Source organism: Panthera uncia, unplaced genomic scaffold (assembly GCF_023721935.1).
Source record: "Panthera uncia isolate 11264 unplaced genomic scaffold, Puncia_PCG_1.0 HiC_scaffold_2042, whole genome shotgun sequence".
Lineage (NCBI taxonomy): Eukaryota > Metazoa > Chordata > Mammalia > Carnivora > Felidae > Panthera > Panthera uncia.
The window spans coordinates 235-15,802 of record NW_026058737.1 but is presented as its reverse complement, the minus strand read 5'-3'; the positions used below and the strand labels follow the sequence as shown (position 1 = coordinate 15,802).

Here is a 15,568-nt window from a genome sequence, read left to right as displayed (position 1 = left end):
TCCCGTGGGCTCAGAAAGGAAAGACCCAGAACCCGGAGAGGAGTCGCAGAAGTCCCAGGCTTCCGGGAGGGAATCGGCATCGGAAGCCCATGGAGACTCCACCAGGCAGGGACCCGCTAGGGCCCCGGGGCAGTGCGGGTGGGGAACGACGGGGACCCACAGCAGCCTGTCAGTGCACCATGAAACTGCCACGCCACTGCCAGGGGGGTTCAGGGGTGGCACGGCTCGCCAGGTGAGGGTCCCAGCTGGGATGTGCCCACCGTGCCAGGTGTCCTGCTCACCCTGGCAGGCAGCCCTCACAGGGACTCCACCTGCCTTTTGGAGGAAGGGACTTCTCAGGACAGTAGGTGCAGCCATGCGATCTGGCAGCAGAGGAGAAAACCGTGCGCGCTTCCATCTGCCAGGCTCCTGCCTCCCTCCCGCAAGCCCCCCAGCAACTCCCTGCAGAGGCCTGCGCTGATCGCTTCCCCAGAAGGGACCGGGCAGGGCCAGGGGCTGATGGGCGGCTCAGGATCCAGACAAGGAGGCAAAGGAAGCCAGTGCCCCGAGCCCGGGGAGTCCGGCCCGACTGAGCAGCTCCCACCACCTGGAAGGGCTGGGGGCGCTCCGAGGGCAGACTCGGCCCCGTGGGCGTCTACACCCAAGCCGCCGTGTCCCCGGCAGGTGGGTGCCCATGCCCCCTAATGCAAAGGAGATCCAAGGACCTGGAGCCCGCATGGGGCTCACCGGCGGTCACGGCTCACAGGGGTCAGACGTCCCAGGCCTGCATCCCGCCCGCAGCTGCACACACTGCCGTTCCGGGCGCCACCGGAGACCGCAGCCTGGCGCCTCGGGCCCGCACAGCCCCGCCCCGCGGCCAGCCCCCCCAGCCCCGCCGGGGGCCCACCTTGTATATGCATTTGTGGAAGTCACTGAGGATGCCCTTGTCCTCCTCCTCCTCTCGAGCCACTTCCTTTTCCTGAGCAAAGAGTCGCCGTCGGCCCGTCTTGAGCTGGGCCTGGCCCACCTCTTTGAGCTTGCTGCGGAAGCCGTTCCTGTGGGCCACGCCGTTGATGAGCCCGTTCTTGGGCTCGAAGCGAGGCAGGGGGTGGAACTTGTTGTAGTCATGCTCCGTGTGGCCCTCGAGGGGCCCCTTCCGCTTCTCCAGGATCTCCTTCTCCATCAACACCTCCTTCTCCAGCCGCCGGTGCTCCTCCGGGGACAGGGAGTCGTAGGACAGCAGGTACTGGCAGTAGGCTTCCTGGAGCTTGGCCAGCCGGTCCTGGGCGGTTTTGGGGATGCGCAGCATGTCCGCCAGTTTGTTCCACTTTTTGAGGTCAGTCACTTGCTGCATGCCGCCCATCTCGTTAATCAGCCGGAAAAAGCAGGCCAGGTCGAGCTCGCAGCCTCCTGGGACGGGGACAAAGCACGGGGACACTCAGTGACAAGGACCACGAACGACACCCTCTTGCTCCAACCGGTTAAGTCCGGGGCCGCCCGCTAGGTGCCAAGGATGCTGCCGGGCCCTGGGGCCAGAGCGGCGAACGGAATTGGTCCAGGCCTTCGGGGAGCTTAGTCCTTACACGAGGACAATCTGGGAGGCCACGGGGATAAATAAAGCAGGCAGAGGGGCTGGGGAGCTAAGGGGCTGCCGTCTCAGCTGGGATGGTCAGGAGAGGTGTCCCCAGGGAGCTGACAGGTAAGTGGAGGCCTGAATGGAAGGCGAGCTGGCCTGGTGGGTCTGCGGGAAGGAGCATCCCAGGGCGCCCCGCCCCCAGCAGGAGCAGCATGTACCGGGGTACCCCCCCCACCCCCCGCCACAAACCCCAAGAGGCAGGTGGAGCCAGGTGAGGAAGCAGGGGCCCGTCCCTGCAGACAGGGACAGGGCCTGGGCTGTGCTGCCCAGCTGCACCCATGTCCCAGCGATCCCCGCAACGGCTGTGACGGCAGAAACCGTTCGTGTTGCGCCCGCTGTCGGTTCCCATCTCATCCGCACACGCACAATGACTGGTTTTCCACCCCCTTGACTTCCAGGGCAAGAGGCAGTATTTGAGAGGGCAAAAAGACGGTCTGACTGTCCCTCAACGCTCTCTCTCATGGCCCAAGGCCCCCGAGAGACTGCTTACCTCAGTCTCAGGGTGGGGTGTGGGCTAGTGTTCGCTACCCCCCTCGATCAACTCTCAGGACTGTACGAACGCACATCAAAATCAAATATACTTGAAAAACGCTCATAGAGGGACTACCTATGTGGGGCCTGGAAAGCAACCTCCCTCCAGACAACAGAGGAGGAACAAAACCTTCCAGAATAACCATCCACTGGCTATTAAGGGAGTAAATACGTAACAAAATGCTAGGGGAGGTCAGTAAAAATTAGGTTTTAGGTCTTTGGAGCGTGGATAGATTTATAAACAAAGTAAAAGATGCTGAGCTCCTGTGGACTCTGACAGCCTCCTGGGCATCGTGAGACCACAAGGTGGGTGCCCCGGGCAGACTGTGTGGGAACAGGTCCCCCAGCCCATCAGACACCAGGGGAGTCGGCAACTGGAAGGTCATTAGCTCTGCTGGGTGAGATCAGTGAGGAAGCTCGCCCTCCTTGGGCAGGAGAGGCCATAAAGCGGAGATGCCATCACTCGCTTCTGGTCTCCAGCTCAAAATGGGGAGATGTGGGGCCGGCGGCACAGTGCCGGACTTGCAGAGGCGGACAGGGAAGGGAGTCCCCTCCGCCAGCCACAGGCGCTCAGATCACAGGCTGACTGGGGAGGCGGCAATCCATACCTTTGTGTTTTCCTCTATGGAGAGCATAATCCAGCAGCACCTGAAAATTTATACGCTGCTTGGAAATCGTCATTCCACGGACTCCTCACCTGCTACCACTGGGCCCATTTGCAGGGCCGCGAGGCTTCCAAGCGGCCAAGCGCCTCCCTCACCCCTGGCTCCCCCAGGGGCTGGGAACAGAGGCAGAAGGAGCTCCTGTACCGGGAGATCCTGGAAAACTGCTTCGAAACTGTTAAGTCACTTGCCCTGCGAGGCGGCCAAGCTCGGGCCAGTTGAGCACCCCTTTCAGGGATGGGGACAAACAAGGCTTTACGCTGCTGGGCAGCAGCAAAGACTGCAGACACACGCACCGTGGGGACGCATCCACCCAGCCTCAGGCACTGCGTGAAGAAGGAGTCAAGGCCAAGAGAACGTACTCTGGACGAAAGGTTGCTGGCTGTCGTTACGTCACCTGATTCCCCCACCATCCCCGGAAGAACCACGGTCCCCCTTGCACGGGGTGGGGCTCAGACATGTCACCACAGCCCGGAGGGCCTGGTGCTGTTCAGAGGACACGCAGGGAGCAGCCGACACCAAAAGCTCACGCCTGCTCAGCCCGCTCCCACAACCCCGAGTCGGGATTCTCACTCAGGCATCAGTTCCTGCAGGCACCTGCTGAGAAGGTAAGGACGCCTCCCCTGCCTCACCCCTGCAGGGAGCCCTGACGGCCAATCCCTGACACGTCAGTGGCGGTTAAATGGCTCCTTTCCTCACCGCCTTTACAAAATCGGGACCCCCGAAACGGAGGCAGGAACATGCCCGTTTCGTAGGTCTGGAGCCGAAAGGGAAAGGGTGCGAGACCTTCCCCAGCCGTCCCCAAAGCAAACCCGCACTCTGCAAACCCAGCCCAACCCAGACAGAGGGTGAGAATCCAGGAGGGACGAGCGGCTTTCTGGGAGGAAGAGGGACCCGGGACATGGGGGGGGCCTGTACGTGGGCTCTGGGGGCCACGGCCCTGCAGCTGCCGGGACACGTGCTCGCACGGGGAGCCACCGAGGTGAGCTCCGCAGTGGGTTCAGCCCTCAGGAGAACCTCAAACCCGTCCCCCGATCTGTGGCCTCTGACAAGGCCCTGCCCGATCACCAGAGACAGTGACGTGCAAGGAAAAAGGAGGAGGACAGAGGGAAAACGGGCTGACCTGTGTCACCCAAACGTGCACGTGTTCAAGCCCGAGTTCCCAGTGCCTCAGATAGGGGACTGCATTTAGAAACGGGGTCTCGAAGGAGACGAGTGGGGTGAAATGAGGTGCCTGGGCGGGTCCTCAGCCAGTATGACCGATGTCCTTACGACCAGAGAAAAGGACACCAGGGACGAGCGCACAGAGGGCGGCCCGGGGGGTGGCCCCGCGCAGGGGCGGCGGGGGCGGACGGGCCTCACCTATGAGCGGGAGCTCGTCCATGGTGATGCCCTGAGATCTGAGGTGCTTCTTGATGCAGGCCAGCCGCTGCACGTTGGGGCCCCAGCGCCGGCCCAGCTTGTGGATGTGCTGAATCTGCGTGACAAACCGCATCTCGTCGTTGAGCTTGCACTCGGGCCGCCAGTCCGGAGGCGGGATCACCCTGCACATGCCGTACTTCTCCACCTGAGCGCGGACCGACTCGATGTAGACGAGCGGGTCGTGGAACTCCTTGGCGGACGGCCTGAGCACGGGGATCTCGTCCATGGCCGCCCAGCCGGCCCGGCCGCCCCCCTTGTCGGGCTTGGCTGCCGCCTCGTGCGGCTTGTGCAAGGGCTCCGTTTGCGAGGTAGAACGATTTTCACAGGAGGCGCCGTCCGACTTGCCGTGTGCTTGTCTGCCCGGCGTGCTCTTGCCGGCCGCGGCCCGCTTCGGCCGGCTCCTCTCCGAGCTCCGCTCGGGCACCTCCTTCTTGGCGTGGCCGGGCGGCGGGGCTCTCTCCGCGGGGGCCGGGGCCGCGGGGACCGCCGCGGCCGCCTTCCTGCCGGGGGCTTCGGCGCAGCCGGCCGACCCTTTCATCTTCTTGGGGGGCGACTGCGGCTTCTCGGGCTGCTGGGCCTCCTCCAGTCTCCTCTTGGAGTTCCGCAGCCCCTCCCTCAGCTGCCGCCCCCCCACCTCCTTAGTGCATGACTTTGGGTTCAACCTGCCACTGACCTTGAGGCCATTGATGGCGTGCCCGGTGGACTTGGACGCCCCCCCGAGGGATAGCACCTGTTTGCGGGTTTTTGCATTGCTACTTTCGGTTTTCCCTGAGATTGTGTGGTTGACGGCGGAACTGGGCTTGTGGGGATTGGGTTTGGTTTCCTTGACCAGTTCTCTCTTGGCTTTGGTGTATGTGACAGTCCCCTTAGTCACCGTTGCAGTGTACTTCACAGTTTTGGACGGTGAAGGTCTGACTTCGCGCATCTTTTTGGCACCGGTTGCACTCGTACCCAGAGATGACGACATTCGAGTGACTCCGTTTACCTTCGAAACCTGGGAGGCGGCAGAGGCAGAGGGGGAGAGGCGAGAAGAGCAGAGTTAGTGACCTTTCCAAGAGGGTGACCTCGCGGCACGCGGTGACGAAACTGAGCTGGCCGCCGGCTCTCGCGAAGGGGGAGGTGCGGGGCCGTAGTCAAATACCGTACGCGGCCGTGAACTGAAGACAGAGAGACTCCGGTTCAAACACAGGCCTATCCTCCTACACAAACACACGCGGCCCGACCTGAGTGCCCGCGGCACGGATTCCGGGGCATATTTTCACATGCGTGCTAGTGGCTCTTCCAGAAAATCAAGGTTTCACCATGACCACCTGTCCACTCGCCTACCAGTCACCTGCCACAGGTTAAGGACACTTATAGGAGCAAACCCCTGCCCATTTAGGGGAAGAGGGGATGGACGGACACAGGGACACACACACACACACACACACACACACACCCCTGTTGAGAAAAGACGTGCTCGCCACTCTGCTCCACAGAACAGCATGCTCTGCCCACAGAATTTTTAAATCTACGTGCTAAAAAAGGAAAGACACAAAAATACCACAAAAAGAAAAGAACAAGCACACTCATGTGGCCCGGCTCCCGTGCAGGTCGCAGGCCGAGCCCAGACACGTGACTGCCAGCCCCTGGCATCCGTCTGCCCCGTCACCTTTGACACTGGGCCCCGGGGACCGCCTCGCCGGACGCACCTGACCTCTTCCACGAAGCAAAAGATGCCAGTCCCTCCTCTGCATGGGCAGAGCTGGCTTCCCCGCCCTCGACAAAACCTCCACATCCGGTTAGAACCTGTCTCAGCCGGCTCGCAACTTGGACACCACAGGAATTCTGTGACACATAAAAGTCACCCTTGTCGGGGCGCCCAGGTGGCTCAATCAAGCGTCTGACTTTGGCTCAGGTCACGATCTCACAGTTTGTGAGTTCCAGCCCCGTGTCGGGCTCTGTGCTGACAGCTCAGGGCCTGCGGCCTGCTTCGGATTCTGTGTCTCCCTCTCCCTCTGTCCCTCCTCCTGCTTGTGCACTCGCTCTCTTGCTCTCAAAAATAAACAAACACACACTAAAAAAAAATAAAGACACCCTTGTTTATAAAGGGAAACCAGAGAGTGACGGGTGCACACTGGAAATGCAAAACTTCCAGAGAATGATGAAGGCCCAGCCAGAAGCCACTGCTGGGTGCACTGCTCTGTGACCATCACGTCACAGCCCTGTTTGCTGCGGCTGCTGCTGGCCTCTGACAGGTCACTAACATCTTGGGCATCAATCTCTCATCTGCAGCAAGAGTTCAAAACGGGGACTCCAAGGTTCATAAGCACCCCCACCCCCAAAAGAGGCCAACTAGAAATCACACAATCAGCAGGAAATGGAACAACCACAGCCATTGCTTCTCACCGGTAACCCCCACGAGGAGGTGACTGGATAGAAGGAGCCTGTGTTCCCAAGTCAGAGAAGCTGACCGACCAGCTGTGGTCACGTAGGAGCGCATCCTCCCGTCACAGCACAAAGGTCGTGTGTTCCCAATCAGCCCCCAGTGCTCCCACGGGAATCAGGTTCCCCAGGACAGGGCCCGAGTCTGAGTGACCTCTACACTACGTCCAGGGAAATGCACTCAGCCCAAGTGGGGAAAAACAAAAACAAAACCAGAACTTTCCCATCAGTGACTCTCAGAACCCATAGATCACCGGGCCCCACCCCCAGGGTTTCCTAGACCACTAGGTCTGGGATGGGGCCCGAGAATTTGAATTTCTAACATGGTCCCAGGTGATGCTGACGCCGAGGCCGGAACATACTTTAAGAACTGAAACAAACCATCGGTAGAAGATTCTGGAAACCGAGCAAGAAGGGTATTTCTTTATATGCCATCAGTTACACGCAGTGCAATCAAAGCGGTAACATCTTGGTAAGAGGCTGTGTTCCAGAAGCCAAGTCTGGGGCATTCAGGGAACCAGGTTTCTGGTGAGGCAACCTGGACCTCTGGACTCCAGGCCCCAGATGGGAGGCCGCGGGGCAGGCCCAGGACTTACGGTCAGGTCCACCACTGCTCACCACCCTACAGAGAGTCCAGAGAGGCAGGACTGACCAGATCAGGTGGGGGAGAGAAGAGTGTGGAATGAAGAAATGGGAAATTAAAACAAAACAGCTAACAGCCTGGCAACAAGAAGTTAAAAATAAATGTATACAACCGAGGGTGGGTGAAACTTCCCAAGGTGGGCACCACTCCTACCTGGAATAAAAGGTAAAGTGAGGGACACAAAGGTCTCTAGTTTTTCATGGTGTTTTTCAAATGCTTTCGTTAGCTCAAACCAAAACGAGCCACTTAGGATAAAACCAGAAACAGTATATACATAGTCCTGCTGTGGCTCCGAGAAACTTTTCCATCATCGAGACAGAGAGAGACCTCAGGGATCCAGCATCTTCAGAGAAGGATTCCACTGCCCAGAAAATAGAAGACACACCCTTTAGGCCTTTGATCTCTCCTGAACCACTGAGAGGACGGCCTGTTCCAACTCTTCACCCAGCTCAAAATAAAGCTGATTCTGCAGCCTAACCGCCCCGCCCCTCCACCCAGACTCTGATCTGATCAGTGCGGGCGGGAGCCCAACAGCTCAGTGTTCCCGTAACGATTCTGGCCCTGCTCCTGCCCAGTATTAGGGTTCACCCAGGGGAGACTGGAGAGCCAGAGTCAGAATCTCTCAGACTCTACATCAAAAAAAAAAACCAACAAAAAACAAAAAAAACGCACAGGGGCCTTGAATGCATCCATTCTGCCCCCTTGGGGGCACCTGATGGCCTCTCCTGCTGTGCTAGGTTATGGGGAGGTACATTTTCTACAGGGCAGAATTCTAGAAAAGTATTTCACCGTCTTCAATGGTAAAAAGAATCCCCCCTTCTTGTTTACGTATTTCCGTAAACTTCAATATGGGTGGTTCCTGCCAAGATGTGCAGTCAACTGCCCTGCCCAACCAGAAGAGTGAGTTCCTCTGTTCCTTTGCTTCCTCACCATGCTCACAGTCCCCTTCAAAAGCCGCTGCCCAAACCCTATGCGTGCAGGTCCACACATCACAAGCTCAAAGACTAAATGCATCAACCTCACAACTCACCGAACTCAATGAACCTGAGAAATCACCTACGGAGACGGGAAAGGACATGTCTCATTGACCGTATTTCTTCCTCCCACCCAGCACACCTGTGTTCCGCCTACAGCAGAGGTCACGTTCTCCCAACCCAGGAACCCACCTGTCCGCACACACATGCCTACCCCTTGGCCCGTCCTGGTCTTTCGGGGTCCAGTGCTCAACTGTTACCAAAGAAAGCAAAGGAATGGTGGTGGCAGGCATTGTTTTACCTTGCCTTGGAGAGTTTCCTCCCACCCACCACCTTATCAAAAAAGGGCAAAACACCGAGTTTGAGCTTAACAAAACACCCAGGTCACTCAGCCAGCTCACAAGGCACAGTGGGTCTGATGTCACTGTGCACACCTGAGGAAGTACTTACCCAGAGCACGTGAGAAAGAGGTCACTTAGCTCACTGGAGGCCTAACGCAACGTGCTGCATGCAGCAGAACCTTCCAAGGTGCAAGAGAAACACTGCGGTTGAATAACTACAGCTCTCCAAGCTGTTCCTTCTCTGGGCTCTGGCAGGGACTTCTGCCTTTGCATCCCTCTCCCCCTAAACCCACCTAGCTCTGCAGGAGGTGGGATGTCTGCAGCCTGTTCTCCCTGGCCCACCACCACCCACCCACCACCGTAGCTCAAGCTCCTCCAGGCCCACAGCCATGAGGTTTCATGGCAAAGAAGTCCGAGCCAAGTTCACAACCAGGAATCCTGTCGTCAAGCTCCTGTTCCCCACCAGAGGGAGCTGCTGAGTCGGGAGCCTCTGCTCATCCTTTCAGAGCTGGGAGGCTGGGGACAGCCCACTTGGACCTTAAGACTTGGATTAAAAACAAAGAGCCTGAGATGAACAGAACTGCACCAGACAGGCGGAGGGGAAGGCCTCCTGGCGCAGCAGACCCCGTCGTGAGAGAAAGGGTAAGACCCTAGTTAATGAGCGCAGGACCCTCCCAACAAAAAGGCAAGGCTGGGTTCTGGTAGGAGCCCCCAACCCTTTGATAGCACCTGCTCCCACACTACAGGTGACTTAATGGAGTCCTTAATACCGTGCCACCAACACCTGCAAATCCAACACCAAGCACGACCCGCTGAGCGGCACGGCTAAAACCCTGAACATCTTACGGCGCAGGCGATTTTCTGACCTTCTCTCTGGATGTTCCTATTTTCCAGAACTTTAAAAAACAAAACTACTCCTGATTCTTTAATCAGAATTTAAACCCCCTCTTTGAATCTTTGAGGCCAACACATCTGCAGCAGCCCCCGTACAGCTTATTGTGAGGACCCAACCTCCAAAGGGAACAACGGAGCCCAGCAGATCTTCCTGCCAAACGTGCCCGCGGGCTGCCTGTAGGAGGCGATCGTTTCTTTCACATTGTGGCTCAGCCTCAGCACGATAAATGAGGACAGTGACCGCGAGTGGGGTGGCCCAACAATCCACATCGTGGCTTACCAACCTCACAACATCTACAAAAGTGAACACCTCCTCACGAGGCTCTTGGAAACCAACTTTTTTTTTTTTTTTTAATGTTTGTTTATTTTTGAGGGAGAGAGAGTGAGCACGAGCAGGGGAAGGGCAGAGAGGCAGAGAGAGAGACAGAGAGACAGAGACCCAGAATCCCCAGCAGGCTCCAGGTTCTGAGCTGTCAGCACAGAGCCAGCTGCCGGGCTCGAACTCACCGTGACCTGAGCCAAAGTCAGAGATGCTTAACTGATTAACTGACTGAGCCACCCAGGTGCCCTGAAACCACCATTATAAAATGCTCTCTAGGTGCATAAGGTTCTTTGGTTTTACCGTCCTGCGTGTGCTAGTCTTTTACTGCATTTAAGCTGAACTGCTAGGTGAAGGAACCGAAGAGGAAAACATCAGCTGCTCCTGTGTCCAACACTCAGCACACGTCCAAATCATCCTGCCAGTGGCCCTGACAATCCCAGGGCAGTCACACACGCATGACAGACACCGTGCCTCTGGTGTCGTAAAGGCGAGAGAGGCCTGGCAAGGCCCCTCACGCTGAGACACAGCCACGGGGGAGGTTATTCCTGGGCCCCGAGGAAGCGCAGCGAGCACATGACATTGTGCAAGGTTAACGGGGAAGGGGCCGTTTCAGTACAAAGGGCAAGTGAGTTAGCAGAGGGTGCCTCCGACCACATCAGAGCAAACAGGGTCAAGTCCCTGGGGAGCGGCACCTCCTCAACACCACACCCCACACCTCCCACCTCCCACCACCGCTTGACACGATTCACATTCACCCTCTTCTTTGGGGGCGAACCTGAAGAAGTTAATCCTGTTTAAAATTAAAGACCCACATATCCTCTGGCCCTAATCTTTTCTGCAGGTGAAAGATGAAAAGGTCAGATTCTAGTCATTTCCATCAGGCCGTTACAAAGGAATCTACAACTTGCTTTCACTGACCTTATTTTCTCTGTATTTTAAATACTGGGATGTGGCAGTTTCTAATTCGTCCTTTTGTTTATCCCAATATCACGGGGTGGGGGTGGGGGTGTCAGTGTGACTGCGCCCAAATGAACAACAGGGCCCAGGAGCGTTAAAGATCTTAAATTTCAGTGGAGGTCCCGGTTAGCGCCGAACAGGAACTGGAGAGCTGGCGCCCTGGGCCAGACAGAGAAGGCCGAGGAGACAGAGGAGGAGGCGAAGGGGAAGGGGTGGGGGGAAAGAGCCCTGAGCGCTGCCCGCGGACACCCCGCCTGCAAAGACTGACCCGAACAAAGCACGAGAGCCAGGTCTCTGCAGTCGCTGGGTGACAGGGGGCTGCTCTGCACGGGGACCCGGACCTCTCACTCCCAGGCCGCACAGTGAGACGGGCCACGCACGCAGGCCGGGGAGCCAGGGCGCGGGGTCCTCTCTGCTCCCCCAGCTCCTCCCGCCAGCTGTGCCAATTCCTAGCGGTCAGCTACAAAGAGAAATCCCGAGCCGAGGGGCACGAGCTGACAGCTGAAGACGAGCTGTGACCAACGGACACCAGAGGGATCCGCCACCCAGCCCCACTGGAGAAGGGGCGAGTGTGTGTGCCCACGTGTGCACGCGCAGTCACGCGTCTGTGTGAATGTGAAGTCCTGTTCGTCCCCTTCCAAACCCTTCAGTCCTGCCCCACAGATGGGAGCTCCCCTTACTCTGGGACCCTTTTTAATTCTTCTCTTTCATAAGCGAAACACCCGTAGGAGAATCCCATCAGAGCGCGTATCAGGCTGTCCGATCTGGGAATGGAGGGGAGAGAACGAGCCACAAACACAGAGATGGCGGTGCCTCCGGCTGCAAACCGGGAGCCCAGCGTTGACCCCGCGGGCTAATTCCACCATCGCGCGCAATTGTGGTCTCTGCGAAAACCGTGATGTCTGGGTCTCAGAAGACGGGCCAGTGTTTAAAATACGCTACGACTACTTACTCAGTCTCAAGGTAACACCGCCGAGGATAAAGACACAGGTATGTGAGAACCCTGCCTGGAAAAGACATGAAGATTCTCACCCTGCTCACCTCACCAAGACTGGGGCGCCTGGGTGGTGCAGTCAGTTAAGTGTCTGACCTTGATTTTGGCTCAAGTCATGATCTTCACAGTTGTGAGGTCAAGCCCTAGGTCCTCGGGGTCTGAGTGTGGAGCCTGCTTAAGGTTCTCTCTCACGCTCTCTCTGCCCCTCCCCTGATTGCACTCTTAGAAATTAACATTAAAAAAAATTTTTTTAAGCCCCAAAGTACCTTTAAAAAAACAAAAAAAAACTAAGGTTAAAACTACACACACACACACACACACACACACACACACACACACACTCTCTCTCTCTCTCTCTCTCTCTCTCTCTCTCTCCCCCATGCATGCATGCAAATACACATATTCAGAGAAACTATTCTAACATCATGAACAATGAGAAAGGCCCAGGCGTCTGGGTGGCTCAGTTGGTTAAACATCTGACTTCAGCTCAGGTCATGACCTCGTGGTTCATCAGGAGTTCAAGCCCCACATCAGGCTCTGTGCCAGCAGCTCAGAGACTGCTTTGGATTCTGGGTCTCCCTCTCTCTTTCTGCCCCTTCCCCTCCCTCCCTGTCTCAAAAATACACATTAAAGAAAAATTTACAAAAAACATTAAAAAGAATGAGAAAGGACACGCATAAAGAACAGCTCCACAGGGGCACCTGCGTGGCTCAGTCACTTAAGCGTCTGACTCTTGATTTTCGGTTTAGGTCATGATCTCTCAGTTCCTGGGATCAAAACCTGAGTCGGGCTCTGCACTGACAGTGTGGAGCCTGCTTGGGATTCTCTCTCTCTCCCTCTCTCTCTTGCACTCCCCTGCTCGCTTACACTCTCTCAAAATAAAAACAGCTCCACAAGGGGAGGGATTACATTATGTTCCCACCATCTCTTAGTAATTCTAGAACATGGCAGGTCAGGAGATCTCTCTGGCCCACCCATACCTGGCCCCGACTCCATCCATTCTGCAGAAAAGGTTAGCTGTGTGTCACAAGTGCCCAGTGAGGAGATCTGTGATCCCCATGGCTCCCTGACTTTAAAATGCAGTGAGAACAGGAGCGAGGGGTCAGTGACAAGCCACTGACCCGGGTGACACAGCCCTTCACCGTGTGCCTTCCTCCAGGCTGTGCCTTCCGGGGGTCCCGGGAAATCACTGTCCAAGGACGGAACACTGTGACAATGACAATGGCAGACCCTGAGGCCATTCTTCAGAGTTTCCCAACAGGATCCGTGTTATCTAACGCGACCTCGAGCAGGGGGCAGTGGGGGCTGGAGAACAATGTGACCCGCGAGCTGCGATCCTGAGGTGCAGGCTGACGTGTGCGGGGTGAACCGCCCCCAGGCACACAGGGACTACTCAGCGGTGCGTGTGCCCGTGCACGCCTCCTGCCCCCAAGTCCTGGCGGAGATGCTAACTTGTCATGTTAAGAACGACAGAGAAGCGGTCCAGGACTGTCCCCTGACAGCGCGAGGCAGTTTCCGGGCCTGTCTTCAAGGTACAGCTTCTCCAGGCTTGAGAGGACGACCGAGCTCAGAGCCATCAGGCGCCAGGACACGGGTAGAGGAGGGGCAGTGAAGGCGACAAGTCGCTTTGCCCAGCCAACAGGCGCCAACACACCAGATCCACCAGAGGGAGGCGCCTGGAGTCCGAAGCAGGTGCCAGAGCCGCTCCCACCAGAGGCCTGCACACCCAGCACCTCTGTGCCAACACCGTGCTTCCCTCCCCAGCTCACCTCTGGCCGTCACCCTCCTGGCTTCCTGAGCTCTCTAGGTACGGATTTCTCAAGGCGGCCACTCCCACGTCCCCTTCAGTTAAGATGGTGACACGGGGACACGGCGCCTGGCAGGCAGGCCCCGTCCGGGCCGGAGCGGGGTCACCTGTGCGGCAAGGCCGGGTTTACCTGCTTCCGTAAGTCCTGAGCCGACCGATGCAGAGGGGGGTGGTGGTGGTTAGCAGCGAGCCCCTTGGCCGAGGAACCCGTGGAGGGGGCCGCTGGGGGCGGGGCCGCTGACGCCTGTTCCCTCCGGCTGTCAGTCCGGTGATCGCTGTGCTTCTCCTTCCCGGGAGTGGCTTCTTTGCTTTTGTGTTTTTGAACAGGTTCTTTCTCCCGTGGAGACCTGCTGGAACCATTGAAAACTAGGAAGGAAAGAGGGACAATGAGGTCACCACATTAGATTCTGCCACCATCCAGCATCAAGGCCCGGAAGCCAGGGAGAAAGCCAAGTCCCCGTAACTCGAGCCACCCCAAGACCACAACACCACTCTGGCACCACAGCCTGAAGTACGGAACAGTCCTAGGCCCCGGGACAAAAACCATTATAAAGCATACCAAAGGATTATTTGCTTTGGTTGAAAAGACTGAAAAAATCTATTTTTAAAAAATCCCTACCAAAACAAAACAAAAACCCAGCGGCCCTCAGAACATCAACATCACACGTTTAAAAAAAAGAAATGAACACACAGTCAACATCCCAAGAACAGAACCACCTGGTGTATGAAGATACGGGGCATATGGAATAAAGTCGTATCTTCTCCAATTTAAAGTTACGCATTCTAGGGGCGCCTCAGTCAGCTAAAGCGTCCGACTTCATCTCAGGTCACGATCTCACGGTTTGTGAGTTCGAGCCCCACGTCGGGCTCTGCGCTGACAGCTCGGACCCTGGAACCTGCTTTGGATTCTGGGTGTCTCTCTCTCTCTCTCTCAAAAATAAACATAAAAATAAACATAAACATATAAACAAATAAAGTTGCGCATTCTGAGACTGAAGATCTGCTCACCATCCCGTCGGTGACCAGAGAAGCGAGAGAGGGCAACAGAGCCGGACCTGTTTCTCTTCCAGAAGCCCTAACAGCAGGAACAGACAATGCATTTCATGCTTGCCACAAGCCAGGTGAGCCGGCTACGGCAGTGAGGCACGCTCACTGCCTTTACGTCCAAAGGGACAGGCAACACGTCGTCAGGCCCATTTTACAGATAAGTTGGAGAAGGAGTCATGCTGCCCGTCACCAGCACCGGCAGGCTGGCGTGCCTCCCAAGCTCACCGCCTCCCCGGTCCCCAAGCATGTGCCATGCATGATGCCACCCACCCAGGCAATTCCAAAGAGAACAGCAACGCTCAGCAACTTGACGGTCAATTCTGTTCCTGCCAGGAGTTCCTTTTTCCACATTACAGCTGGGGCTTGTGAGCCGGACCTGAAGGGGTCTGGCCCCTCTCCACGGAATACAATGAGCTTTTACCATCTGCCCCTCCCACAGCACAGGCTTCCCCTGCCCTCAAACCATCCGGGCAATATTGGCCTGTGTCCTCAGGGAAGGAGAGGGAAAAGACTCCCCACAGGCTCTGGCAGAACAGACCACATGGAGCCCTTGCAGTGCAGCCAGTGCTCATTTTAGAAAGGCTCCTGACAGACGGGGGCGGGCGGGCCTGAAAGGTCGCCACGCCCACCCCACCACCCCCAGGCACCTCCTCTCCAGGCCGTGCCCACCCCCACCAGGCAGACTTCCAGGCCAAGTGCACCCAGGCGGCTGTAAGTCAACGCCTCCTTGGAGCGGAAGTCTCTTCCCGCGGGGGCGCAAAGAAGTCACACTCACCTCCACCCACAGCCCTTTCCGAGGGCTCAAAACCAACTAAGCCTCTCTTCCGAGGATAGCAGCCTCCAAACGTGTGCCCACAGCTCCGTATGCCTTCTCTCTCACCTCTGTCGTGTCCTGTCAATTACTTTCGTGCCACAGAGGTGAAAAATATTTTCCT

General features: G+C 57.1%; 1 protein-coding gene across 1 annotated transcript; it reads right to left on the bottom strand.

The window, feature by feature from the left end:
• Positions 1 to 748: 748 nt before the first annotated feature.
• Positions 749 to 13,986, bottom strand: LOC125917584 (protein Jumonji-like; the record flags this gene model as incomplete). Its single annotated transcript, XM_049623747.1, has 3 exons — positions 749 to 1,389; positions 4,171 to 5,224; positions 13,717 to 13,986. Coding segments are annotated over 3 exons (1,965 nt in total), but the record flags the coding sequence as incomplete, so codon positions are not given.
• Between the last annotated feature and the right edge of the window lie 1,582 nt (positions 13,987 to 15,568).